The sequence below is a fragment of the Haliaeetus albicilla genome, chromosome 27 (genome assembly GCF_947461875.1).
Source record: "Haliaeetus albicilla chromosome 27, bHalAlb1.1, whole genome shotgun sequence".
Lineage (NCBI taxonomy): Eukaryota > Metazoa > Chordata > Aves > Accipitriformes > Accipitridae > Haliaeetus > Haliaeetus albicilla.
Window position 1 is genome coordinate 2042343 of NC_091509.1, and position 25469 is coordinate 2067811.

Consider the following 25469-nt stretch of genomic DNA (forward strand, 5'->3'; position numbering starts at 1 on the left):
GCATAGGGAGCCCTGGCAGGTCCTCCTATGTGCTTGCACGTTGTGGAGATGTTTCTAACTAACAGCTTAATTCTATACTTATGGCAAGTGCCCTAAAGGGAGCTCTGGGAGGAGCCAGCCCTGGTTTTGTAACCTACTAAACACCTGAGTTATGCTATAATCTAGAAGAGTATGTTGTCATCCCTTCCCTTCTGTGTGTGTTAACGTCCCGACATGCTTGTTGTAAAGAAGTGGAGATGGGCCTTTGTGTCTGAGAATGTGTGGAAGACCACGTGTGTTACATTTGGCTGACTGTCCCCTACGTGCCTTTCATGCTTTCAGCTGTGAAGAGAGAGACTTTCATAGAAGTGTTCCCTTAAAATACTACTGGAAGAAATGCTCTTGCTTGTCACATGCACATGCTGAGAAGTCAAATATTCTCCCTGGTAAGAAGTTGTCTGTGCAGCTTTTCTTTGGGTGGAGTCTATCTGCAAATGATGAAGGTCAAGGACAACCACGTAACCTGTGAAGGGTTTGAGGACAGTCTCAAGAGGGTGCTGTGTGTGAGGAGGTCCTGGTGGAGACATGGCATGTGTTTTGTTGATTCCCAGGGTTTATTGTTGGTGTTCTGAAACTGAGCCTGAAGGCATCTTATTTTTTGGATATTGCCTTGCTCGGATTCCAGCTGTCCGAGTTGTGGGTTCATCAGTGTGCTTTCCTGTTGCATGATGTTTCCTGGGAATGGTGGTTATGAAGCATAGATGTAAACTTTGCAATAGTGTGGTAGTGTAATGGATCTTCCAAGTTGCCTGTGTGTTGAAGAAGGATGATGTTGCCTTTGAGCTGAGACTTTGAGGACTGGGTCTTTAACTGAGGTCTGTGTCACGCATGACCTTTAGAAATTTTAATGTTTAATCAAATTGTATGGGACGAGCAGAAAGTTCTCTTTGCATTTGTCCATGTTGCAGTGCTTGGATTCTGAGACACTGTGTGCCCAACGTTTCTTTCAATGCTGTCTGTCTGCAGAGGTGGCTTTCCTGTTGCATGCTCTTTGGGCAGGTTGAAGTTCTGCCTGTACAGAGACAGGGCAGCTGGAAGACTTTGCTGTGGTACAGTGTGGAATGGCTAAAGGGTAGGTTTAAAGTTTGTCCTAGTTGTTAGATGAGGCCCACAGTTGTGGTTCCAAGTCTTTCCCCTTTTTTATCATCCAAATTAACTATTAGTGGGAATACAGCTATGGTCTATGGTGTGAGCTGCTGTGTGAGCCTCCTGTGTACTTATTAGCAGGTGGTTCCCTTTTCTGTGTACCTACTACAGCTGACACAATCTGAAATGTGAAGCTACGATTCTTCCACTCCTGTAGGGTTCCCATTAATGCCTTCTTTCTATGTCCAGGTCTGAAGCTGGGCCTCACTTTGGCTGGTAATCCTCAAAACACTAAAAGGTTAAAAGACTGACAGGTTGTCAGGGTGAGGAAGTAGTTTCCACCCATCCCTTGAAGGTTTACAGCTGCCAAGATGTGGTGGGTTAGCCTTGGAAAGCTGTCAGATGCCCACCAAGCTGCTTTTACACTCTCCATCCTCAACTGAACTGTGGAGGGAAAATATGATGAAAGGCTCATGGGTTGAGGTAAGGACAGGGAGATCACTCAGCAATTACCGTCACCGGCAAGCCAGACGTGGCTCTGGGAAATTAATGTAATCTATTGCCAGTTAACGTCAGGGTTGGAAAAAGAGAAATAAGAACAATCTTAAAACACCTTCCCTCCACTCCTCCCTTCTGAAACTATGCGGAAGATGGCAGCTGTTAGAGTTGGTTGAAGTGTCCTGTATGTGCCTTTCAAGTTTACAGCTGTAAAGAGAAAGACATTCATAGAAGTGTTTCCTTAAAATACTACTGGAAGAAATGCTCTTGGTTGTCACATGCCCATGCTGAGAAGTCAAATATTCTCCCTGGTAAGGAGAAGTTGTCTGTGCAGCTTTTCTTTGGGTGGAGTCTATCTGCAGATGATGAAGGTAAAGGACAACCATGCGACCTGTGAAGGGTTTGAGGAGATTCTCGAGAGGGTGCTGTGTGTGAGGAGGTCCTGGTGGAGACATGGCATGTGTTTTGTTTATTGTTGCTGTTCTGAAACTGAGTCTAAAGGTGTCTCATTTTTGGATATTGCCTTGCTTGGACTCCAGCTGGTCAAGTTGTGGGTTCATCAGTGTGCTCTCCTGTTGCATGATGTTTCCTGGGAATGGCAGTTACTGAGCACAGACGTACACTTTCTGTTCAGATTTGAGAGTCATGTACCTTCCCAGTTGCCCAATGAGCTGAAGTAGGATGACGGTGTCTTTGAGCTGGTACTTTGACAACTGGGTCTTTATCAGAGCTGCATGTTGCTTATGCCATTGAGAATATTTTACATTTCCTTAAAGTAGTGTTGTTGTCCTAAAAGCGGATTCGTTACCTGCTGTGTGATGCACCAATCTCACACACTCAGGAGATATATTGCTTTTTGTTGGGGCCTGCGTGCTCGGTGGACTTTGCACAAACAAAGCACACCAGATTCATTAGGTGTGTCTCTTTTATTCTGCAACTATTGCATATAATTTATTAAACTACTCCTACCTCGTACATATTCAGACTATCTACTGCAGATGCAGAGGATTATATAACCACGACACATCAAAGGCCTTCTCCACATGCGTCAGGATCTCAGGTGTTCTTTGGTCGTCATTTGGGGAGGTACTGCCTCCTCACTTTGACCACTAAGTCGCTCTGTGCTGGGTCAATGGTTTATTTTCCTGCCAGAGGGACGTAACATCAATCTGGAAAGAACAGAAAGGGTCGGAATGACCTTGGCTACTTCTGTAGGTATTACTAAAATTGTTTGAAGTTGAAAATGATTAACTAACTTGATTTAGAACAGGATTTTTCTAATCTAAACCACAATTTTCTAAATCTGACATTAGTGCAATGAACAGAAAAATCTCTTTGCATACGTCTGTGTTGTCATCCTTGTTCTCATTAAGGAGAAGCTGCATATGCAACTTTTGTTTCAATGGTATCTGTCTGCGAAGGTGGCTTTCCTGTTGCGTAATATTTGAGCACGGTGAAAAATTCTGTCTGTCCCAATAGAGGCCAGGTGAAAAAGTTTGCTGTGGTATAATTTGAAATGTGTAAAAGATGGAAAGGTGGTGTAAAAGTTCAGTTTGTCCTAGTTGTTAGATGAGCCCCACAGTTGTGGTTCCATGCATTTCCCCTTCTTTATTGTCCAAAGGAATTACTTTGAGGAACTGTGGCTTGCTCTTTGGTGTGAGCTCCTGTGTGAGCCTCCTGTGGACTTTTCCCCAACTGGATACCCTTCTTGTGCACCTACTACAGTTGACATAAGCTGAAATGTTAAGCTATGATTCCTTCACTTGTGTAGGTTTCCCATTCTTGCCTTGCTTGTTGTCCAGGTCTAAAGCTGGGCCTCCTTGTGGCTGGGAACCCTCAAAACATGAAAAGACCTCCTATAGCTGTTGGGCTGAGGAAGCAGTTTCCATCCCTACCTTGAAGGTGTTCAGCTGCCAAGACAAAGACTTTGGCACACTTCTGTTTCCCTACAATGTCACTGAATGAAATGCTCTTTTGCCTTTGGTTCCTGTGCTTTAGAATCCTGTTCCTTCTCACAATGGTCGTGAGGAGACAAATGTACCTCCCTTCTTGGTATGAGCATAGTGCATTATCCTCTCCTGATATGTTTTTGCCTATTATGTGAAGGTCAGAAACAAACCTGCAAGTTGTGTAGGGCTGGAGAGAAGACAGGGGAGCTCTGTGTGTCAGGCTATAGGAGAACAGATGGTCGTTTCCTTGCTTGACATAGTTAACACAGTGGCGTGCCTGATGGAGTACTATGCAATATGAGTTGCTTCTGCTCAGTAAGTTTGGCCCAAGAAATGTTATTCCACCAATCCATCGACTGCTGTACATTCCTAAGTCTTGCCTTGCTTGTTGTCATGAGCTACAGCTCAACCTCAGGGTGTCTGATCATATGTGGAAAGTCACATCTGTTCCAGTTGTCTGAGTGTAGGGGCAGTTCCCGTACAAATCTTTGATGTTTACGGCTGTAAAGAGGAAGCATTTCATAGACGGTCGTGTGCTCACCCAGGCACGCTTGTCTGTAGGGTAAGAAGGGAGAACCATCTCTACTGCAGTCCACAAACTGCAGAGTGGCAGCCCTGCCCAGCCAAGGTTTCCATGAACAGACGAGGGACCAGTTGGAGAGCGCACGCAGGGTGTCCTCCACACTGTCCCCCAAAACCATGCTGGCCACTCAATTGGAGAGATATGGTTTTGACAGCTGGCCTGTTAGATGGATAAGGAACTGGCTGGCTGGCAGCGTCCAAAGAGTTGTAGTCAATGGCTCAATGTCCTAGTGGAAATCAGTAATGTGCGGTGTCCCGCAAGGGTCCGTACTGGGACCAATACTGCTGAATATCTATCAAATAATACAGTGGGACTGAGTGCAGCCACAGCAAGTTTGCAGATGACACTGAGCTGAGTGGTGCAACTGATTCACTAGAGGGAAAGGATGCCACCCAGAGGGACCTTGACAGGCTGGAGGATTGGGCCCATGTGAACCTCATGAAGCTCAACAAGGCCAAGTGCAAGGTCCTGCAGCTGGTAAGAAAGGAGAACCATCTCTACTGCGGCCCACAAACTGGGAACCTCAAAACATGAAGAGACCTCCTATAGTTGTTGGGCTGAGGAAGCAGTTTCCTTCCACACCTTGAAGGTGTTCAGCTGCCAAGACAAAGACGTTGGCACGCTTCTGTTTCCCTACAATGTCACTGAAAGAAATGCTCTTTTGCCTGTGGTCGCCATATGGCCAAAACAGTGGATATTGTCTGTGGTGCCACTAAAGGCTGTGAATGCAGAGCAAGAAGGGTGGGAGGCTGGCTCCCAGCCAGGAAAACAGGTGGGTCAGTGTGGCTTTGGCTGAGCAAGGGTTTGATTTCATGCCTGGTGACAAGGCTCGTGCCATCATCCAAAGAAATTACGTTGAGGGACTGTGGCTATGTTTTTGGATTTGAGCTCCTGTTTGAGCCTCCTGTGGACTTGTTAGCAACTACTTACCTTTTCTGTGTACCTACTACAGTTGATGTAATCTGAAATGTGAAGCTATGATTCCTTCACTTGTGTAGGTTTCCCATTCCTGCTTTGTTTCTTTGTCCAGGTCTGAAGTTGGACTGCAGAGAGAACATATGACAAAAGGCTTATGGGTCGAGTTAAGGACAGGGAGAGATCATTCAGCAGTTACTTTCACAGGCAAACCTGTCTTGACTCAGGGAAATTAATTTTATGTATTGCCAGCTAAAGTCAGAGTAGGATAATGAGAAACAAGAACAAACTTAAAACACCTTCCCCCCACTCCTTCCTTCTTCCCAGGCTCTACTTCACTGCCAATTTCTCTACCTCCTTCCCCTGATAGGTGCAGGGGGACAGGGAATGGGGGTTGTGGCCAGTTCATCATGGTTTGTCTCTGCCACTCCTTTGTCTTCACGTTCTTCCCCTGCTCCAGCGAGGGTTCCCACCCATGGGAGACAGTCCTTTACAAACTTCACTGACCAAGTCCTTCCCACAAGCTGCAGATCTTCATAAACTGCTCCAGCATGGGTCCTTTCCATGGGGTGCAGTCCTTCATGAATGGACTGCTCCAGCGTAGGTCACCTGCAAGGGTCACAGGTCCTGCGCTGCCAGAAGACCTGGTCCAGCGTGCAATCCTCCACACAGAGCGCCATGTTCTTCCAAGAGCCTGCTCCAGCACGGGCTCTCCACATGCTCACAGCCTCCTTCAGGGCACATCCACCTGCTCCGGCGTGGGGTCCTCCATGGGCTGCAGGGTGGATATCTGCTCCACCATGGACCTCCATGTGCTGCAGGGGGAGAACCTGCGTCACCATGGTCTTTGTCACAGGCTGCAGGGGAATCTCTGGTCCAGCACCTGGAGCACCTCCTTCTTCACTGACCTTGGTGTCTGCATCGTTGTTTCTCTCACACATTCTCACTCCTCTCTCCCAGCTGCTGTTGTGCAGCAGGTTTTAACTCTTCTTAAATATGTTATCACAGAGGTGCTACCACTGTTGCTGATTGGCTCAATTTGGCCAGCAGTGGGTCCATCTTGGAGCCAGCTGGAACTGGCTCCGTCATACATGAGGGAAGCTTCTGGCATCTTCTCACAGAAGCCAACCCCTTAGGCTCTCTGCTGTGAAAACTTGGCCATGCAGATTCGATACACAACACAAAGACTTTAATATACTTCTGTTTCCCTGAAATGTTGCTGAATGAAATGCGCTTTTACCTGTGGCCAACATACGGCCAAGAGTTAGATGTTATCCATGGTTCAACTACAGGCTGTGAATGCAGAGCAAGGAGGGTGAGAGGCTGCCTTTGAACCAGGAAAATAGGTGGGTCAATGTGGCTTTGTCTGGGCAATGGTTTGATTTCATGCCTGGTGCCAAGGCCTGTGCCATCCATGCTGTGATCCTGGTTTCCCTGTCCTGAAAGATAATGGTAGTCCTCTAACAATAATGAAGTGTTTGTGCATGTTGTGGTTTAACCCCAGCCAGCAACTAAGCACCACGCAGCCACTCACTCCCTTCCCCCCCACCCAGTGGGATGGGGGAGGGAATCAGGGGAAAAAAAGAGAAAACTCATGGCTTGAGATAAGAACAGTTTAATAGAACAGAAAGGAACAAACTAATAATGATAACAGTAACAATTATAAAAATGGTAGTTAGTTGCCAAGCAGCGACCCCCTCCCCAGCCCCACTCCCCCCAATTTATATACTAGGCATGACATCACATGGTAGGGAATACCCCTTTGGCCAGTTTGGGTCAGCTGTGCTGGCTGTGTGTCTCCTCCCAGCTTCTTGTACCCTGCCAGCCTTCTTGCTGGCTGGGCATGAGAAGCTGAAAAATCCTTGACTTGGTCTAAACACTACTTAGCAACCAATGAAAACATCAGTGTGTTCTCAACAGTCTTATACTGAATCCAAACCATACCACTGTTATCAGCTACTAGAACGAAAATTAACTCTATCCCAGCTGAAGTCAGGACAGCGCAATAACTGTGCCTGTAGAACGATGAAGGTTCTCCTGCTAGCAGAGGACTTTTTTGGCGGGGACACCTGTGGGAAGTGGAGCCTGAGCACCAGCACGAGAACAGAAGAGCTGCCCACGGACACTGAGGGGCCACATGTCTATAAGCCCACGCTCTCTCACTGTTTTCCTTGAGCCTTTCTGAACCTCTGTCCTCTTTCTCCTGGGTTTCCCTGGGTGACGTGGAAGGGAAGTGCTGCTCTGTGTCTCTAGGAAGGAACAAAAGAAGGAACAGTGTAACCACCGTCCATTCAGAGCAGCAAGTTGACTCTGTTTGTGCTGAGTAAAATGGTAGAAACTAAAACTGGCATTCCTGAAACCTTTTGATCTCTAGTGAAATTGCCTGACTCTGCATAACGGACTCTGCGACATGGTCAGCTTTGTGTTGCAGAGCTTGTTTTCCTTTCTCAATGCTTTTTCCCATTGGGATGCACTTGGACCCGATTGATAGCATTGGACACATAGCTGTTGGTTATTGCTGGTTTTATAATGGAAGTCCGAAAGGAAATGAGTGTGCGGTTCCATGAATAGAGAAATGAGAGTTTGCTCTGCGTAAAGAAAGAAGGGACTCTCCCTGTCTGCCCTCCCACCTTTTGGAGGAAGGCTGCTACAGAAATGGCAGGATTAGTGGGATGGATTAATTTTCTCCAGGCATGATTTATCTGTGTTCTTGCTGCAGCTATTTCTCACGGTTTATTCCATTCTTGGAGGTAGCCCCTTCCTTGCCTATCGAGGTGAGGGTGGAGATGTTGATGTACAGCTGAGGGTAGAAAAGCATTTCCCTGAAGGGCTGTAGTTGCTATGTCATAAATACAGGATTTTGTCCATCCATATCTTGAAGTTTCCATCCATACCTTGAAGGTTTAGAGCTGCCAAGACAAAGACTTGGATAGACTTCTGTTTCACTACAGTGTTGCCTAGTGAAATGCTCTTTTGCCTGTGGCTGATACATGGCCAAACCTTGGATGTTGTCCATGGTGCAAATAAAGGCTGCGAATGCAGAGCCAGCAGGCTGGCTCCCAAGCAGGAAAATTGGTGGGACAATGTGGCTTTGGCTGAGCAATGGTTTCATTTCATGCCTGGTGCCAAGGCCTGTGCCATTCATGCTGTGTTCCTGGTTCCCCTGTCCTGAAAGGCAATGACAGTCCTCCAGCAGTAAAGTGTTTGTACAATAACTCTCCCTGCAGAAAAATGATACACGGTTAGATCCTGCGTGAAACCTCCTTTATCCATTTTCATCTCCCTGTAACATCTGCGATGTAGAGTTTCCTCATAGTTGTAATTACACTGTCTTTCATGCCTTTGTTTCCTGGAAGGTCACGGTTCATTTTGCCCCATTTCTGGATAGTTCTTTATCTTTGGAGACTCAGAGTGTTGTTCTGCAGCAAATCCTTACATCCCCTGGCAAGCCCTCAGCCACTGGAAGACAGAATTTTATGTATGAGAAAAAGAAAGCAGAAGCTAAAAGAGAATCTGTTATACTTTCTCAGAAGACTTAGCTTGAGAAAGTGGCCTCTGATTAGGTGTTTCCACTTATGGCTTCAGACTTGTGGGAGATGAGCAGGCCACAGAGGAGAAGAAGTGATGAGAGCTGATGAGTTTTTCATAAAAGGCCCCCCCCTACTCTGCAGTCCAGAGTAAGACTTTAGGGTTGCACGTGCAGCTTGAGAACGCAACGGCTCCCAGGTGCTCTGGGGGATGAATTTCCATGCCCACAGTGAAGACTGAGACATCTTCCTGGTGAGTTTCTCTGACAGTACTTTTAATGCTTCCCTGCATTGTCTGCCTCATTTTTTTTTTCCTTTTCTTGCCCCCTCCCTGCCCCCTGGTGTTCTATGTATGTAGTTTTAGTTATAAGTAGTGGCATATCTTCATTTAGCAATGCCTTGTGTGTTAGTGCCTCTTGCTCATGTTACAGCTGGTGTGGAAGGCAGGAGATGTAAGGGGGGTACATCTGTGTTCTGGTTTTGTGATGGGTGAATAGATGTAAACATGACCTTTGAGGAAGTTGCATCTCTGTGGAACAGTGCGTGTGATAAAAGAGGAGAAGAGATTTCTCCTAAGCAAAGAGTTTGATGACCCAGTCTCTGTTGGGTGACGGCTCGTCTTTTAGTTTGGCCATGTTAACTCTCGTGTGCTTTTGAATACTTACGTTTCTTCTGAGAATAGTAGTGAGCAGACAGAAGTATGTCCTTTCTTGGTATAATCGTGATGCATTAATCTCTCATGACATGTGTGTGCCAGTTATGAGGGTCAGAAGCTAACCTGCAAGTTGCGTGGGGTTGGAGAGAAATGAGAACAATGATGTAGGGGTGGAACGTCTTGTAATTCCTGTGTGAAACCTCCTCTATCCGTGTATTTCTCCATGTAACATTTTGATGGAGACTTTCATCAAAGTGGTAATTACATTTTCCTATCCTTTAATCTGCCTTCAGGCTTTGTTTCCCAGAAGGTCATGGTTCATGTTTTCCACTTGTGGATTGTTCTTTTGCAGTTGGAACTCTGAGTGTTGTTTTGCAGCAAACACTGACTTCCCTCGAGAACCACATGAAGACAAGACTTTTTTGTGTGAGGAAAATGAAACAGAAGTGAAAACTGAGTCTCTCACATGCCCTTATACCTACATAAAGACCTTTGATAACACATTTACGCAGTAGAAAAAGTCACAAGGACTGACGGATTTCCAAAAGCCACCCCCCCTACTATGTAATCCAAAGTAAGACTTCAGGGCTTTGCTTGTGGGTTCACACCTCAGTCACTTCCAGGTGCTCTGGGAGATGAATTTTCAAGGCAGAGTTGCATCAAGCCTCTGTACATTCCAGCAGACAAATACTTATCTCAGTGGAGCAAGTCAGAGTGTTTGGTTTTGTTTATTAATCATCAGAAATGGCTGAGAGATTTGAGCTGCTGCTTTGCAGGAAGGAACTCGTGGAGAACACTTGCACACCCCCCTACCCATCGCTTACTCCAAGTGGATAACGAGCACTAATGAAGACCAATGAGCATTATTGCATAGCAGCAGTCACCTCTGATCCCCCTCTGGCAAGCTGGCTACTCAGGAAGGTGGTACAGACTGGTGTAGAGTACTGCTGGCCAATCCCACCTACCTGTGGCTTGTTCTTATGTCTCTGAGGACTACAAGGCTACGTGTCCCTCTGTGTGATTTCCTAGCCTGCACAGGCCTGGATGTGTCACAGTAGCAAATCACCAGCCCCAAATTGCTTAGTGAGAGGTACTTGTTTTGGCTTCTTTGGTTTAATTAAGTGCTGCTGAGTTTTGTTGTTCTCATTAAAGGAACACGTGGTGCCTAGTAAAGTCATGCCATGCAGTAAAGGCAAGAGAGGCCTAGCAAACCCTTCTAAATCACTGCAACTTGCCTAGCTTACACCTTGAGGCCTCAGCGACTTGTGGCAGAGCAACTGCAAATCACAGCACTGAAGTACCTGCCCCAATGAGGTCAGATGGAGGTTTTGGGTTTGTATATTAATCACCAGAAATCGTTGACAAGCTTTCAGCTGATCAGGCAGTCCTTGCATGGACTGGCCAGATGGTGGGACTTTTCCCTAGAAGCTCCCAAAATCACAGAGAGAGAAAAATACAGAATCGAGCCTTATGGCAGGCCTCAGACTTTGGCGTTTCCAGCAAGAGCACTGAAGGTTTTTCTGGATGGAAGAGGAGTCAGCGTCAGGATGTGCACATGGCAAAGAGCTGACACGGTTCTGCGCACTGTTCTTCTCTGCCAGGCATGTACAGTGACATTGGCCTGAGTTCAGGTCCACTACCTTTAGGCTTCACATCTCTCCATCAGTGTTAGCTGTTGTTCTCAATCAGAATCAATCCTGAGCATTTCAGAGTAAAATGAAATTCACCCTTTTTGCGTGGGCTTCCGAGACACACGTGGGCAGGAAGATGAAACATCAGGAAAGACTTAAATCATGCACGGAAAAACTTCTTTATTGCTCTGTCGCAGACATTTCCCTCTTAGTTTGCATACCAACTCACGCCAGAAGACGTAAAAGTACGTGACAGAGTGTATCACTACTTTAAAAGTCTACTGCGGCCTCAAAATCCTTCTTGAGTAGGAGACGACGGTTGTATTATAATGGCTAGCGTTCCTGCTAAGCATGACGTCCGTGCCTCTGAGTGTCCTTTCGTATTAAAGGAGAGACCGCCAAGCTTGACGCGTACAGATGGAAAGCCCGGGCCGCCGTGAGCGAGCGCGGCCATCAGCCGGCTGCGGTGGCGTCACGGCGCCTCCGGGTGCCGCTGTTGGCCAGGGCGGAGCGGCGCTGGAGCCGCAGCCGGAGCCGCAGCCGCCGCAGCGTCCTGCCCCCGCAGGCTGCTCGCTCGCTCGGCGCCGGCCGGAGCGGCAGCGGCACGGGCAGCAGAGGCGAGAGGCGGCGCGGCGCGGGGAGCAGCGGCGTCCGAGCCGGCGCCGAGATCGCTGCCCTCCGGCGGGCCCTGCGCTCGCTGCGGAGAGTGGCTGGAAGGGACGCAGGGCAGCGGCAGGAGGGAGGAGCGCGGCGAGCGCTGCCCAGAATGGCGGGCAGGCAGAGGCAGAGCCGCGGGCGAGCAGCCGGGCGAGTGCTGCTGCCCGCTTTGCTGCTGGGCTTGTGCTGCCGGGCGGCGCCGGAGCGGGTCCGCTACGCCATCCCCGAGGAGCTGGGCAGAGGCTCGCTGGTGGGGCCGCTGGCGCGGGACCTGGGGCTGAGCCCGGCCGACCTGCCGGCACGCCAGCTGCGGCTCAGCGCCGAGAAGCAGTACTTCGGCGTGAGCGGGGAGAGCGGGAACCTCTACGTGAGCGAGAGGCTGGACCGGGAGGAGATGTGCGGCGAGGCGGCGTCCTGCTCCGTCAGCTTCGAGGCGCTGGTGCAGAACCCGCTCAACGTTTTCCACGTCGAGGTGGCCATCCAGGACATCAACGACAACGCCCCGCGCTTCTTGCAAGACAGTTTCCAGCTGGAGATCAATGAGTTCACTTCTCCCGGCACCCGCTTTGCCTTGGGCACGGCCGAGGACGCAGACGTGGGCAGCAACTCGCTGCAGGGCTACGAGCTGGAGGCCAACGGATACTTCGCGGTGGAGGTGAAGGAGAACCAGGACGGCAGCAAGTTCGCGGAGCTGGTGCTGCGGCGCGCCCTGGACCGGGAGAGCGAGCAGAGCCTGCGGCTGGTGCTGACGGCGCTGGATGGCGGCGAGCCGCCCCGCAGCGGCACCGCCCAGCTCTGCATCAACGTCACCGACGCCAACGACAACCCACCCGTGTTCGCGCAGGACCGCTACCGTGCCAGCTTGCGGGAGGACGCGCCGCCGGGCTCGATGGTGCTGAACGTCTCCGCCTCTGACGCCGACGCCGGCACCAACGCCCGCATCACCTACAGCTTCGGGAAAATGCCGGCCAAGGTGCTTCAGAAGTTCGTGGTGGACGCGGAGAGCGGGACGATCAGGCTGCAGGAGGCGCTGGACTTCGAGGACACGCGAGGCTACACACTGCTGGTGGAGGCGAGGGACGGGGGTGGTCTGGTGGCGCACTGCAAGGTGGAAGTGGAGGTGCTGGACGTGAACGACAACGCGCCCGAGGTGACACTGACGTCGGTGTCGAGCCCGGTGCCCGAGGACGCGCCGGCCGGCACGGTGGTGGCCCTGTTGAAAGTGCGGGACCGGGACTCCGGGGAGAACGGTCAGGTGTCGTGCGAGCTGTCGGGCGAGGCGCCGCTGTCGATCGTGGCGTCGTCGGGCGGCTCGTACAAGGTGGTGACGGCAAGCGCGCTGGACCGGGAGCAGGCGGCCGAGCACCGGGTGGCGGTGGTGGCCAGGGACCGGGGCAGCCCGGCGCTCTCCAGCCGCGCGGCGCTGGTGCTGGAGGTGTCGGACGTGAACGACAACGCGCCGGTGTTCGAGGAGGCCGCCTACAGCGCCTACGTGGCGGAGAACAACGCGGCGGGCGCGCCGGTGCTGCGCGTGCGCGCGCGGGACGCGGACGCGGGCACCAACGGGCGCGTCAGCTACTGGCTGGCGGGCGGCAGCGCGGGCGCGGCGCCGTACGTGTCGGTGGAGGCGCGGAGCGGCACGGTGTACGCGCAGCGCTCCTTCGACTACGAGCAGTGCCGCGAGTTCGCGGTGGCGGTGCGGGCGCAGGACGGCGGGGCGCCGGCGCGGAGCTCGACGGCGACGGTGCGCGTCTTCGTGCTGGACCGCAACGACAACGCGCCGCGGGTGCTGTGGCCGGCGGCGGGCGCGGGGGCGGCCCCGGCCGCGGCCCCGTTCGAGGTGGTGCCGCGGTCGGCCGAGGCCGGGTACCTGGTGGCCAAGGTGGTGGCGGTGGACGCGGACGCGGGGCGCAACGCGTGGCTGTCGTACGAGCTGGTGCAGGCGCCGGAGCCGGCGCTGTTCCGCGTGGGGCTGCACAGCGGCGAGGTGCGGACGGCGCGGGCCGTGTCGGAGAGGGACGCGGCGAAGCAGCGGCTGGTGGCCGTGGTGAAGGACCACGGGCAGCCGGCGCTGTCGGCCACGGCCACGCTGCACGTGGTGCTGGCCGAGAGCTTGCAGGAGGCGCTGCCGGAGCTGAGCGAGCGGGCGGCGGGCGCCGACTCGCCGGCGGAGCTGCAGTTCTACCTGGTGCTGGCGCTGGCGCTCCTCTCCGCCCTCTTCCTGCTGAGCGTGGCGCTGGCCGTGCTGGCGCGGGTGCGCCGGGCCGGGCCGCCCGCCGTCCTGCGCTGCCTGGGCGCGCAGCGCTTCTCCGTGGCCGGCGCCGCCTTCCCGGCCGACTTCTGCGAGGGCACCTTGCCCTACTCCTACAACCTGTGCGTGGCGCCGGGCCGCGCCGTCGCCGAGGGCGCTTGGCCGCCGCCGCCGCTGCCCAGCCTGGCCGCGGAGGAGCTTCTCGGCGCGGAGCCCTGCGGGAAGCGGAGCCCGACCAGCAGCGCCGGCGCGGGAGAGCCGCCCGCGGACGCCGAGGCCCCGCAGGTCTGTAAGCCCGCGCAGTCCTTGTCTCTGAGCCTTTCCTAACCTCACGCCGAGGGGCGTGGGCTCTTGCTCGTCCTTCGGCCGCTTGGGCGCCTGCTGACGCGCTGTCATTCCACGAACGAATGAAAGGGCCAACGCTAAGGCTGTGCTATGTGCTAGTTGTTTTCTTTTTTTGTGATAGAGCCCCGAACAGAGGGGGCACGTGCATCGCTGCCTGCTGCTGAGTTGCTCTCGAGTGGAGCAGCAAGTCCTAAGTGTAAGCACGGTCTGTACCGTGTAAGGCTGTAAAAACAAAACAAAACAAACCCGAAAAAACAAAGTGGGGCGAAATGGAGGCTGATTGAGAGCGGCCTCCGGTGTGCAGCCGAAAAGCAACGGAGTCGAGAGCGAAGGGCCGTCCCTGAGGAGGACTCCTTGTGAGGGGGGATCTTCGTTGCTGCTTTGTGCGATGGCTGGGGGTTTGGGAAACTAATGTGGCTGGTGTCGTTCCAGTGTGACACACTTTTGATCTGCGGAAAGGGTGAGGGAAAAGTCGTGCAAGCACGACTGCTGCTCATTACTGTGCAACTGGTGGTGCAGATTGTGCTTTTGAACTAACGGGCCAAGACTCGTAATGCTCTGCACGGAATATTAAGAGCACTTTATCTCTACATTGTATCACCGTAACAGAAACATTAATCCCTGCGGTAGAAATAACACAACCACGGGAGGCGTGTCTTTTCTTTCTGGTCGTCATCGCCCCTTCCTCGCCGATTCCTTCACGTTATCGAATTAATTGTTTAGGTGTAAATGCCTATAAAGCATGCAGACCCTTAATTTATGTGGCCTCATGGGAAATCACCCATTCAAGTCCGTTAACTTTCCTGTTTCGGTATTCGCTGCCTCTGTAGGTCTTCCAACAGTTTAATGCTGTAGCCGTTAGGTCAGTGTCGTCACTGAAGCACTCCATTGCTCTCATCCCGTTCTCAAATACTGTCGGGACTTGACGACTAGCGGGAAAATAGGCGCAGAAGAAAAACTGGGAGCAACGCAAAGGTGTCGTATGGCTGCAGTCACCCTCCACCCACAGAATGGGCGGTATGAACGGGAGTATTTCAAGGAAAATTCCTGAAGCGTGGGTTCATGAGCCTGATATCCTTGCTTTTCCGGGGTGTGTGGGGGATGTGTGTCCGAATATGACGTTTTGTATTTCAGAGCCTGTTTTCTCTTGCTCTCCTTGTAGCAGTCATTCAAGCAAGACGAATACAGAAAGTCGTGTTAGAGGTTAAGGTACGGGCTCAGGTGGCTTAGATTCTCAGTTGATTGACCCCACCTTCTTGGGCCTTTGAATGTCTAATCACAGCCAATGGTCGCGGTGTACTTAATTTCCAGCGTGTTCCTTATTGTTGTCCCACAAACGGGGTTGGTTTTCCCGGCCCGCAAGCCAATACCACACAGAGTCGAGGTATTTTTAAATTAATTTCATGGTTGCGCATGAACGGGTGCCTGTCTCAAGACAGCACACCTTTGTCTCAAAATTCCCCACGTTTATCTAATTAAATGATACATATTCATTATTATTTCCCTTAACGATTGGTCCTTTCTCCTTCGCCTGTCACGTAAATTAGTGTGCAGACTCGGTCTTCTTCCTTCATGGTCTTCTTTTGAGTACTTGGTATCATCTGAGTAGGTGGTCAACGAGTCGGTGGTCGCGATCTCCCCCTGTAGGAATTACCTCTTACCTACTTCTTACTCTGTCTTGGCAGTTACAAGTGGTTCTTCAAGGTTTATTGACCAGACCACAATCCATTACCTTTTCTGACATAAACATGAAGCCCCATTGTCTGATAGTTAGTTACTAAACCTTACATCGTGTGTACTAATAATTTCCCTATTTTAAATATTACCTAATGCATGTGGTTGAGATGCCTGTCTCATGATGAAACTCTTGAGACATCCAAACAATATAGAAACAAAAATCACTGTAATAGCCAAAATTATTAGGTTCTGTAGTAAACTCTGTAGCCATCCAGTCAGGGAGAATCCGAACTCATGCGGGATTTTATTCAAGCACCCTGTCTCCATTGCCTCTCTTATATTCCTACAAGATTACTTTACCACTGGACTGTGGATTCCAAGGGGCATGTAAATTCCCTTTAATACCCCCAAAACTAGAAATTCCCTCTACGATTTCTACAATGAAATGGGGTCCTATATCAGAAGACAGACCTTCTGGAATATCAAACCTAGGGAGAATTTCTTTTGATAAGGCCTTAATGATTTCTCTAGCCTTCTTGGTACGACAGGGAAAGGCCTCTGGCCAACCAAAAAAGGTATCTACTATCACCAATAAATATCTGTATGAAGTACACCTTGGTAATGACATAACATCTATTTGACAGTGTTCCGCAGGAGTTATTCCTTGTTTCACAACTTCTCCTGTAACCCTCTTGGTAATTTTTGGGGTGATTAGCACAACAAATAGCACGTCTCTTAACTATTATGTCTGTCAGATTTTACATTTTTGGTCCTGCAAGCTCTCTTTTTGGCAGTCAATACCAATGCATTTGCTCTTGAATGTGTTTCTCGATGCAATCTTTTAAGTAGACGTTCCATCATCTTTTCAGAAAGTAGCAATTGTTTTCAAGGTGTCACCCACCATCCCTGATCATTCTTAGAACAATCTAATTGTTCTAGCAATTGATCTTCTCTCTCAGTATATTGTGGAGGTGATGATTCTAAACGAGGTGCTGGAATTAAGGCTCCCTCAAATATTGACTCTTTGAGAGCTGCTTGTTTTGCCACTTGGTCCGCTTTTCGATTTCCGTTTATCATTTCACTGTTCCCACTGTGATGGGCTTCACAATGTGTTATTGGAACTTCCTCGGGTAGAAGAACTGCCAGTAAAAGTTTCGCTATTTCTTCTCCATATTGAATTGGGGTTCCCTGCGAGCTTAAAGGTCCTCTTTCTTTCCAAGTGGATACATGTGCCTGCTTCGGCCACGCTTCAGCCTTTAAATGTCTAGTCTCAGTCAATGGTCGTGGGGTAGTTAATTCCAAGCGTGCTCCTTAGGAACGGAGGTCTTTAAAGCAAAGTTCCTGCCGCTTGGGTTCCTAACTCTGGTTCACGGCGGGGGGGGTGTGTGTGTCTGAATATCCCGGTTTGTATTTCAGAGCCTGTTTCCTCTTGCTCTCCCTGTACCAGTCATTCAGGCATGACAACTACACAAATTTGGGTTGGAGATTGTGCCTTCGGACTAATGGGATGAGGCTCGTAATCATGTGCATGTGAGACGAAGAGACGTTATTTTACTTGCCATGTCTCGGCGTTAGCAAGTGATATTTCCCGTGCGTTCGGAACAGCACGGCGGCGGGAGGCCTCTGCCTTCCTCCTGGTCGTGATCGCCTCGCGGGTGGAAGGAGAGATGGGCTGGCGAAAAGGCAGCGCAGGAGATGACCGCTGGACGGGCCCCGCTGTCCCCGTGGCGACGGTGCCGTCCCCGCCCGCTGCCCGCGGGAAAGGCAGGGCGGGCAGCGCTCGGCAGCGCTGGGTGCCTGCAGTGCCGGGAGGAGGCTGCGGGCGCCGCTGTTGACCGAGGAGGAGCGAGAGGAAGGCCGGAGCGCTGCCGGCAGCCCCGCCCGCTGCGGCCCGGCTCGCTCGCTCGCTGGCTGGCTGGCTGGCTCGGCGGCCGGGCGGTCTGCGAGCGTCCCCGCGGTGCGGAGCCGTGCTGCAGCGAGGCGGAGGGGCCGGCGGCAGCGGCCGGGAGCGGCGATCCGGGGCCGGAGCCTGAGAGGGAAGCGGAGCCCGAGCGGGAAGCGCCTGGGAAGAGCTTGCGGCGGCGGTGCGGGGCCGGCGGGGCCGCGGCGGAGATGTGCGCGGCGGGGAGGCGCTGGGGCCGGCGGGAGCGAGCCCTGCTGTGGTGCGTCCTGGTGGCGGCGTGGGAGGCGGCGTGGGGGCAGCTGCGCTACTCGGTTCCCGAGGAGATGCCGAAGGGCTCGTTCGTGGGCGACGTGGCCAAGGACCTGGGGCTGGAGCTGCCGGCGCTCCGCGAACGCGGCGTCCGCATCCTAGACAGAGGTAGGACGCAGTATTTCGCTCTGCACGGGAAGACGGGACATTTGGTGACGGCGGAGAGGATAGACAGAGAGCAGCTGTGCCGGCTGGTGGAGAAATGCGTGCTGCGCTGTGAGGTGATAGTGGAGGGAGAAATGCAGGTTTACGGCATCGAAGTGGAAATCACGGACATTAACGACAACGCGCCGAGCTTCAAGGAAATCGAGCTGGAGGAGAGAATGAGCGAGACGACAGCTCCGGGGTCGCGGTTTCCCCTGGCCGAGGCCCACGACCCGGACTCGGGAGCGAATTCGCTGCAGAGCTACGAGCTGAGCGGCGACGAGCACTTCTCGCTGGCCGTGCAGGCGGGCCCCGGCGGGGAGCAGCGTCCCGAGCTGGTGCTGGCGAAGGCGCTGGACCGGGAGGAGGCGGCGTTTCACGAGCTGGTGCTGAGGGCGAGCGACGGCGGAGAGCCGGCGCGGACGGGCACGGCGCGGATCCGCGTGGCGGTGCTGGACGCGAACGACAACGCGCCCGTGTTCAGCCAGGCGGAGTACACGCTGCGTGTGCCGGAGGACGTGCCCGTGGGCTCCGTCCTCGTCACCGTCACGGCCACCGACGCCGACGAGGGCATCTACGGGCGCGTGAAGTATTCCCTGAAAAAAGCGACAGACGTGGCATCGGACATTTTCTATCTGGACACTGAGACGGGAGCCATCACACTGATGCGGAGCCTGGACTTCGAGGAAGGCGACTCGCACGAACTGGAGGTGCAGGCACGAGATGGCGGGGGCCTTTTCGACACGGCCAAAGTCGCGATCACGGTGACAGACGTGAACGACAACGCGCCCGAACTGACAGTGTCGTCGGCGCTGAGCGCGGTCTCGGAGGACGCGCCGCCGGGGACGGTGGTGGCCCTGCTGCACGTGCAGGACCGGGACTCGGGGGCGAACGGCGAGGTGCAGTGCAGCATCGCCGAGCGCCTGCCGTTCCGGCTGGAGAAGTCCTTTGAGGACTACTACCGCGTGGTGACGGCGAGGGATCTGGACCGGGAGGAGGTGGCGGAGTACAACGTGACGGTGCGGGCGGCGGACGGCGGGTCGCCGGCGCTGTGGAGCAGCGCGGTGCTGGCGCTGCGGGTGCTGGACGTGAACGACAACGCGCCGGTGTTCGCGGAGGCGCGCTACAGCGCCCGGCTGCCCGAGAACAACGCGGCGGGCGCGCTGGTGCTGACGGTGCGGGCGGCGGACGCGGACTGGGGGCAGAACGCGCGCGTGCGGTACCGGCTGTCGGAGGGGCGGGTGCGGGGCGCGCCGCTGTCGTCCTACGTGTCGGTGCAGGCGGAGACGGGCGCGCTGTACGCGCTGCGCTCCTTCGACTACGAGGAGGTGCGCGAGGTGGGGCTGTGGGTGCGGGCGGAGGACGGCGGCGCGCCGGCGCTGAGCAGCAACGTGTCGGTGCGGCTCGTGATCGTGGACGAGAACGACAACGCGCCGCAGGTGCTGTACCCGCCGCCGGCGCCGGCGCCGGGCGCGGGCTGGGCGGGCGTGGAGCTGGCGCCGCGCTCGGCGGAGCCCGGGGCGCTGGTGGCCAAGGTGGTGGCGGTGGACGCGGACGCGGGGCAGAACGCGTGGCTGTCGTACGAGCTGGCCAAGGCGACGGAGCCGGGGCTGTTCCGCGTGGGGCTGCACAGCGGCGAGGTGCGGACGGCGCGCTTCCCGCTGGCCCGCGACGCGGCGCGGCAGAGCCTGGTGGTGGTGGTGAAGGACCACGGGCGGCCGGCGCTGTCGGCCACGGCCACGCTGACGGTGGTGCTGGCCGAGAGCGTGGCCGAGCTGCTGTCGGAGCTGGGCAGCGCGGCGGCGGCGGCGCCGGGCGAGCCGGCCGGCAGCCTGACGCGGTGGCTGGTGGTGGCCGTGGCGGCCGTGTCCTGCCTCTTCCTCGCCTTCCTGCTGCTGCTGCTGGCGCTGCGCCTGCGGCGCTGGCGCCGCTCGCAGCTGCTGGCGGCGGGCAGCGGCGCCTTGCGCGGCGTCCCGGCCTCGCACTTCGTGGGCATCGACGGCGTCCGCGCCTTCCTGCACTCCTACTCGCACGAGGTGTCGCTCACCGCCGACTCGCGCAAGAGCCAGCTCCGCTTGTCGGGCGGCAGCTGCTGCGACACCCTCCCGGCCCGGCCGCCGCCCGACGAGCCCGCGCCGCTGCTCGGGGAGGACCCTGCCGGCGCCCGCCGCGCGGACCCCGCCGCTCCCCCGGTGAGTTCCTCCCACCAGCCCTTCTCCGCGGCGCGGCGCGGCGCGGCGCGGCGCTTCCCTCCGCTGCTTCTCCGCCCTTTCCCCCCCGTCTTCTGCCTCCTGCCTCGGGAGGTGGAGGTAGCGGGAAGGCAAAGCTTCGCTCAGCCACGCGCGGGGCGCTGGCGCCTCGTGCTCCCGGGAGGTGAGCGTGGGATCGCGGCTCAGCGTGACCGTTGCTGCGGGAGGCAGGAGAAGCGGGAGGCTGCTGTTGCCTGCTGGAGCTTCCTCTCAGCGGGGCTTGCTGCTTTTGTCACGTCGCTGATGTGTTACACGCTGTTCACTGACCCAGCCTCTCCCAGAGGACAGCTCCTCTTTTAATTTTAGAGCCCCGAGGTTTCTTTCCCGAAGGCTAGTGAGCAGGCAATGTATCTTCCTTCTCAGTACGGAGACGTAGCGAAATCTCGGCGAGGTCCGTGGTGTGGTAGTGGTGCATGTTGAGGACAAATGGTCTGGGTTCTGGCCCTTTGATGACAAGTGCTTGCAAACTATGAGGGTCAACGAACACCAGGCAAGTTGTGACGGCTTGGAGACGAGAGTCTTGGGAGGTGTTTGTGCGGGGCTGTGGAAGGACACAAGAGATCTGGTTTGCTCCTTTCCCTGTTCGGTGCCCATCTGTAGTATCATGCAATATGAGTTCTGGCTTCCCAAGTAAGTTTGGCCCAAGTCAGACACGTTGTTCCAGCTGCATAGGGAGCCCTGGGAGGTCCTCTTATGTGCTCGCACGTTGTGGAGATGTTTCTAACTAACAGCTTAATTCTATACTTATGGCAAGTGCCCCAAAGGGAGCTCTGGGAGGAGCCAGCCCTGGTTTTGTAACCTACTAAACACCTGAGTTATGCCATAATCTAGAAGAGTATGTTGTCATCCCTTCCCTTCTGTGTGTGTTAACGTCCCGACTTGCTCATTGTAAAGAAGTGGAGATGGGCCTTTGTGTCTGAGAATGTGTGGAAGACCACATGTGTTACATTTGGCTGACTGTCCCCTACGTGCCTTTCATGCTTTCAGCTGTGAAGAGAGAGACTTTCAGAGAAGTGTTCCCTTAAAATACTACTGGAAGAAATGCTCTTGCTTGTCACATGCACATGCTGAGAAGTCAAATATTCTCCCTGGTAAGGAGAAGTTGTCTGTGCAGCTTTTCTTTGGGTGGAGTCTATCTGCAAATGATGAAGGTCAAGGACAACCACGCAACCTGTGAAGGGTTTGAGGAGATTTTCAAGATGGTGCTGTGTGTGAGGAGGTGCTGGTGGAGACATGGCATGTGTTTTGTTGATTCCCAGGGTTTATTGTTGGTGTTCTGAAACTGAGCCTGAAGGTGTCTCATTTTTGGGATATTGCCTTGCTTGGACTCCATCTGTCCGAGTTGTGGGTTCATCAGTGTGCTTTCCTGTTGCATGATGTTTCCTGGGAATGGTGGTTATGAAGCATAGATGTAAACTTTGCAACAATGTGGTAGTGTAACATATCTTCCAAGTTGCCCGTGTGTTGAAGAAGGATGATGTTGCCTTTGAGCTGAGACTTTGATGACTGGGTCTTTAACTGAGGTCTGTGTCACGCATGACCTTTAGAAATTTTAATGCTTAATGAAATTGTATGGGATGAGCAGAAAGATCTCTTTGCATTTGTCCATGTTGCAATGCTTGGATTCTGAGACACCGTGTGCCCAACGTTTCTTTCAATGCTGTCTGTCTGCAGAGGTGGCTTTCCTGTTGCATGCTCTTTGGGCAGGTTGAAGTTCTGCCTGTACAGAGACAGGGCAGCTGGAAGACTTTGCTGTGGTACAGTGTGAAATGGCTAAAGGGTAGGTTTAAAAGTTTGTCCTCATTGTTATATGAAGCCCACAGTTGTGGTTCCAAGTCTTTCCCCTTTTTTATCGTCCAAATTAACTATTAGTGGGAATACAGGTATGGTCTATGGTGTGAGCTGCTGTGTGAGCCTCCTGTGTACTTGTTAGCAGGTGGTTCCCTTTTCTGTGTACCTACTACAGCTGACACAATCTGAAATGTGAAGCTACGATTCTTCCACTCCTGTAGGGTTCCCATTAATGCCTCCTTTCTTTGGCCAGGTCTGAAGCTGGGCCTCACTTTGGCTGGTAATCCTCAAAACACTAAAAGGTTAAAAGACTGACAGGTTGTCAGGGTGAGGAAGTAGTTTCCACCCATCCCTTGAAGGTTTACAGCTGCCAAGATGTGGTGGGTTAGCCTTGGAAAGCTGTCAGATGCCCACCAAGCTGCTTTTATACTCTCCGTCCTCAACTGAACTGTGGAGGGAAAATATGATGAAAGGCTCATGGGTTGAGGTAAGGACAGGGAGATCACTCAGCAATTACCGTCACCGGCAAGCCAGACGTGGCTCTGGGAAATGAATTTAATGTATTGCCAGTTAAAATCAGGGTAGGAAAATGAGAAATAAGAACAATCTTAAAACACCTTCCCTCCACTCCTCCCTTCTGAAACTATGCAGAAGATGGCAGCTGTTAGAGTTGCTTCAAGTGTCCTGTACGTGCCTTTGAAGTTTACAGCTGTAAAGAGAGAGAGCCTTTCATAGAAGTGTTTCCTTAAAATACTACTGGAAGAAATGCTCTTGGTTGTCACATGCCCATGCTGAGAAGTCAAATATTCTCCCTGGAAAGGAGAAGTTGTCTGTGCAGCTTTTCTTTGGGTGGAGTCTATCTGCAGATGATGAAGGTAAAGGACAACCATGCGACCTGTGAAGGGTTTGAGGAGATTCTCGAGAGGGTGCCGTGTGTGAGGAGGTCCTGGTGGAGACATGGCATGTGTTTTTTTGTTGTTGGTGTTCTGAAACTGAGTCTAAAGGTGTCTCATTTTTGGATATTGCCTTGCTTGGACTCCAGCTGTCCAAGTTGTGGGTTCATCAGTGCGCTCTCCTGTTGCATGATGTTTCCTGGGAATGGCAGTTACTGAGCACAGACGTACACTTTCTGTTCAGATTTGAGAGTCATGTACCTTCCCAGTTGCCCAATGAGCTGAAGTAGGATGGCGGTGTCTTTGAGCTGGTACTTTGACAACTGGGTCTTTATCAGAGCTGCATGTTGCTTATGCCATTGAGAATATTTTACATTTCCTTAAAGTAGTGTTGTTGTCCTAAAAGCGGATTCGTTACCTGCTGTGTGATGCACCAATCTCACACACTCAGGAGATATATTGCTTTTTGTTGGGGCCTGCGTGCTCGGTGGACTTTGCACAAACAAAGCACACCAGATTCATTAGGTGTGTCTCTTTTATACTGCAACTATTGCATATAATTTATTAAACTACTCCTACCTCGTACATATTCAGACTATCTACTGCAGATGCAGAGGATTATATAACCACGACACATCAAAGGCCTTCTCCACATGCGTCAGGATCTCAGGTGTTCTTTGGTCGTCATTTGGGGAGGTACTGCCTCCTCACTTTGACCACTAAGTCGCTCTGTGCTGGGTCAATGGTTTATTTTCCTGCCAGAGGGACGTAACATCAATCTGGAAAGAACAGAAAGGGTCGGAATGACCTTGGCTACTTCTGTAGGTATTACTAAAATTGTTTGAAGTTGAAAATGATTAACTAACTTGATTTAGAACAGGATTTTTCTAATCTAAACCACAATTTTCTAAATCTGACATTAGTGCAATGAACAGAAAAATCTCTTTGCATACGTCTGTGTTGTCATCCTTGTTCTCATTAAGGAGAAGCTGCATATGCAACTTTTGTTTCAATGGTATCTGTCTGCGAAGGTGGCTTTCCTGTTGCGTAATATTTGAGCACGGTGAAAAATTCTGTCTGTCCCAATAGAGGCCAGGTGAAAAAGTTTGCTGTGGTATAATTTGAAATGTGTAAAAGATGGAAAGGTGGTGTAAAAGTTCAGTTTGTCCTAGTTGTTAGATGAGCCCCACAGTTGTGGTTCCATGCATTTCCCCTTCTTTATTGTCCAAAGGAATTACTTTGAGGAACTGTGGCTTGCTCTTTGGTGTGAGCTCCTGTGTGAGCCTCCTGTGGACTTTTCCCCAACTGGATACCCTTCTTGTGCACCTACTACAGTTGACATAAGCTGAAATGTTAAGCTATGATTCCTTCACTTGTGTAGGTTTCCCATTCTTGCCTTGCTTGTTGTCCAGGTCTAAAGCTGGGCCTCCTTGTGGCTGGGAACCCTCAAAACATGAAAAGACCTCCTATAGCTGTTGGGCTGAGGAAGCAGTTTCCATCCCTACCTTGAAGGTGTTCAGCTGCCAAGACAAAGACTTTGGCACACTTCTGTTTCCCTACAATGTCACTGAATGAAATGCTCTTTTGCCTTTGGTTCCTGTGCTTTAGAATCCTGTTCCTTCTCACAATGGTCGTGAGGAGACAAATGTACCTCCCTTCTTGGTATGAGCATAGTGCATTATCCTCTCCTGATATGTTTTTGCCTATTATGTGAAGGTCAGAAACAAACCTGCAAGTTGTGTAGGGCTGGAGAGAAGACAAGGGAGCTCTGTGTGTCAGGCTATAGGAGAACAGATGGTCGTTTCCTTGCTTGACATAGTTAACACAGTGGCGTGCCTGATGGAGTACTATGCAATATGAGTTGCTTCTGCTCAGTAAGTTTGGCCCAAGAAATGTTATTCCACCAATCCATCGACTGCTGTACATTCCTAAGTCTTGCCTTGCTTGTTGTCATGAGCTACAGCTCAACCTCAGGGTGTCTGATCATATGTGGAAAGTCACATCTGTTCCAGTTGTCTGAGTGTAGGGGCAGTTCCCGTACAAATCTTTGATGTTTACGGCTGTAAAGAGGAAGCATTTCATAGACGGTCGTGTGCTCACCCAGGCACGCTTGTCTGTAGGGTAAGAAGGGAGAACCATCTCTACTGCGGCCCACAAACTGGGAACCTCAAAACATGAAGAGACCTCCTATAGTTGTTGGGCTGAGGAAGCAGTTTCCTTCCACACCTTGAAGGTGTTCAGCTGCCAAGACAAAGACGTTGGCACGCTTCTGTTTCCCTACAATGTCACTGAAAGAAATGCTCTTTTGCCTGTGGTCGCCATATGGCCAAAACAGTGGATATTGTCTGTGGTGCCACTAAAGGCTGT

The 25469-nt window shown here is 52.5% G+C and overlaps 2 protein-coding genes across 2 annotated transcripts in view; both read left to right on the plus strand.

The window, feature by feature from the left end:
- Positions 1–25469, plus strand: part of LOC104323151 (protocadherin gamma-C5-like) — a 181597-nt gene that overhangs the window by 74709 nt on the left and 81419 nt on the right. The gene's annotated exons all lie outside the window — the stretch shown is intronic.
- LOC138682360 (uncharacterized) lies at positions 11428–21059 on the plus strand. The gene is made up of 4 exons (XM_069772776.1): positions 11428–14112; positions 14258–14332; positions 14967–14998; positions 17457–21059. Exons 1-4 carry the CDS (start codon positions 11650–11652, stop codon positions 20716–20718), a joined length of 5832 nt encoding a protein of 1943 aa, XP_069628877.1. The 5' UTR covers positions 11428–11649; the 3' UTR covers positions 20719–21059.

Bases quoted from the DNA above. Each gene is read 5' to 3' on its own strand.
- LOC138682360 (XM_069772776.1), top strand. From the start codon at position 11,650: ATGGCGGGCAGGCAGAGGCAGAGCCGCGGGCGAGCAGCCGGGCGAGTG. The intron at 14,113-14,257 runs TCCTAACCTCAC...TTTTTGTGATAG, and splicing joins AGTCCTTGTCTCTGAGCCTT to AGCCCCGAACAGAGGGGGCA. The intron at 14,333-14,966 runs GTAAGCACGGTC...CTGCCTCTGTAG, and splicing joins TGGAGCAGCAAGTCCTAAGT to GTCTTCCAACAGTTTAATGC.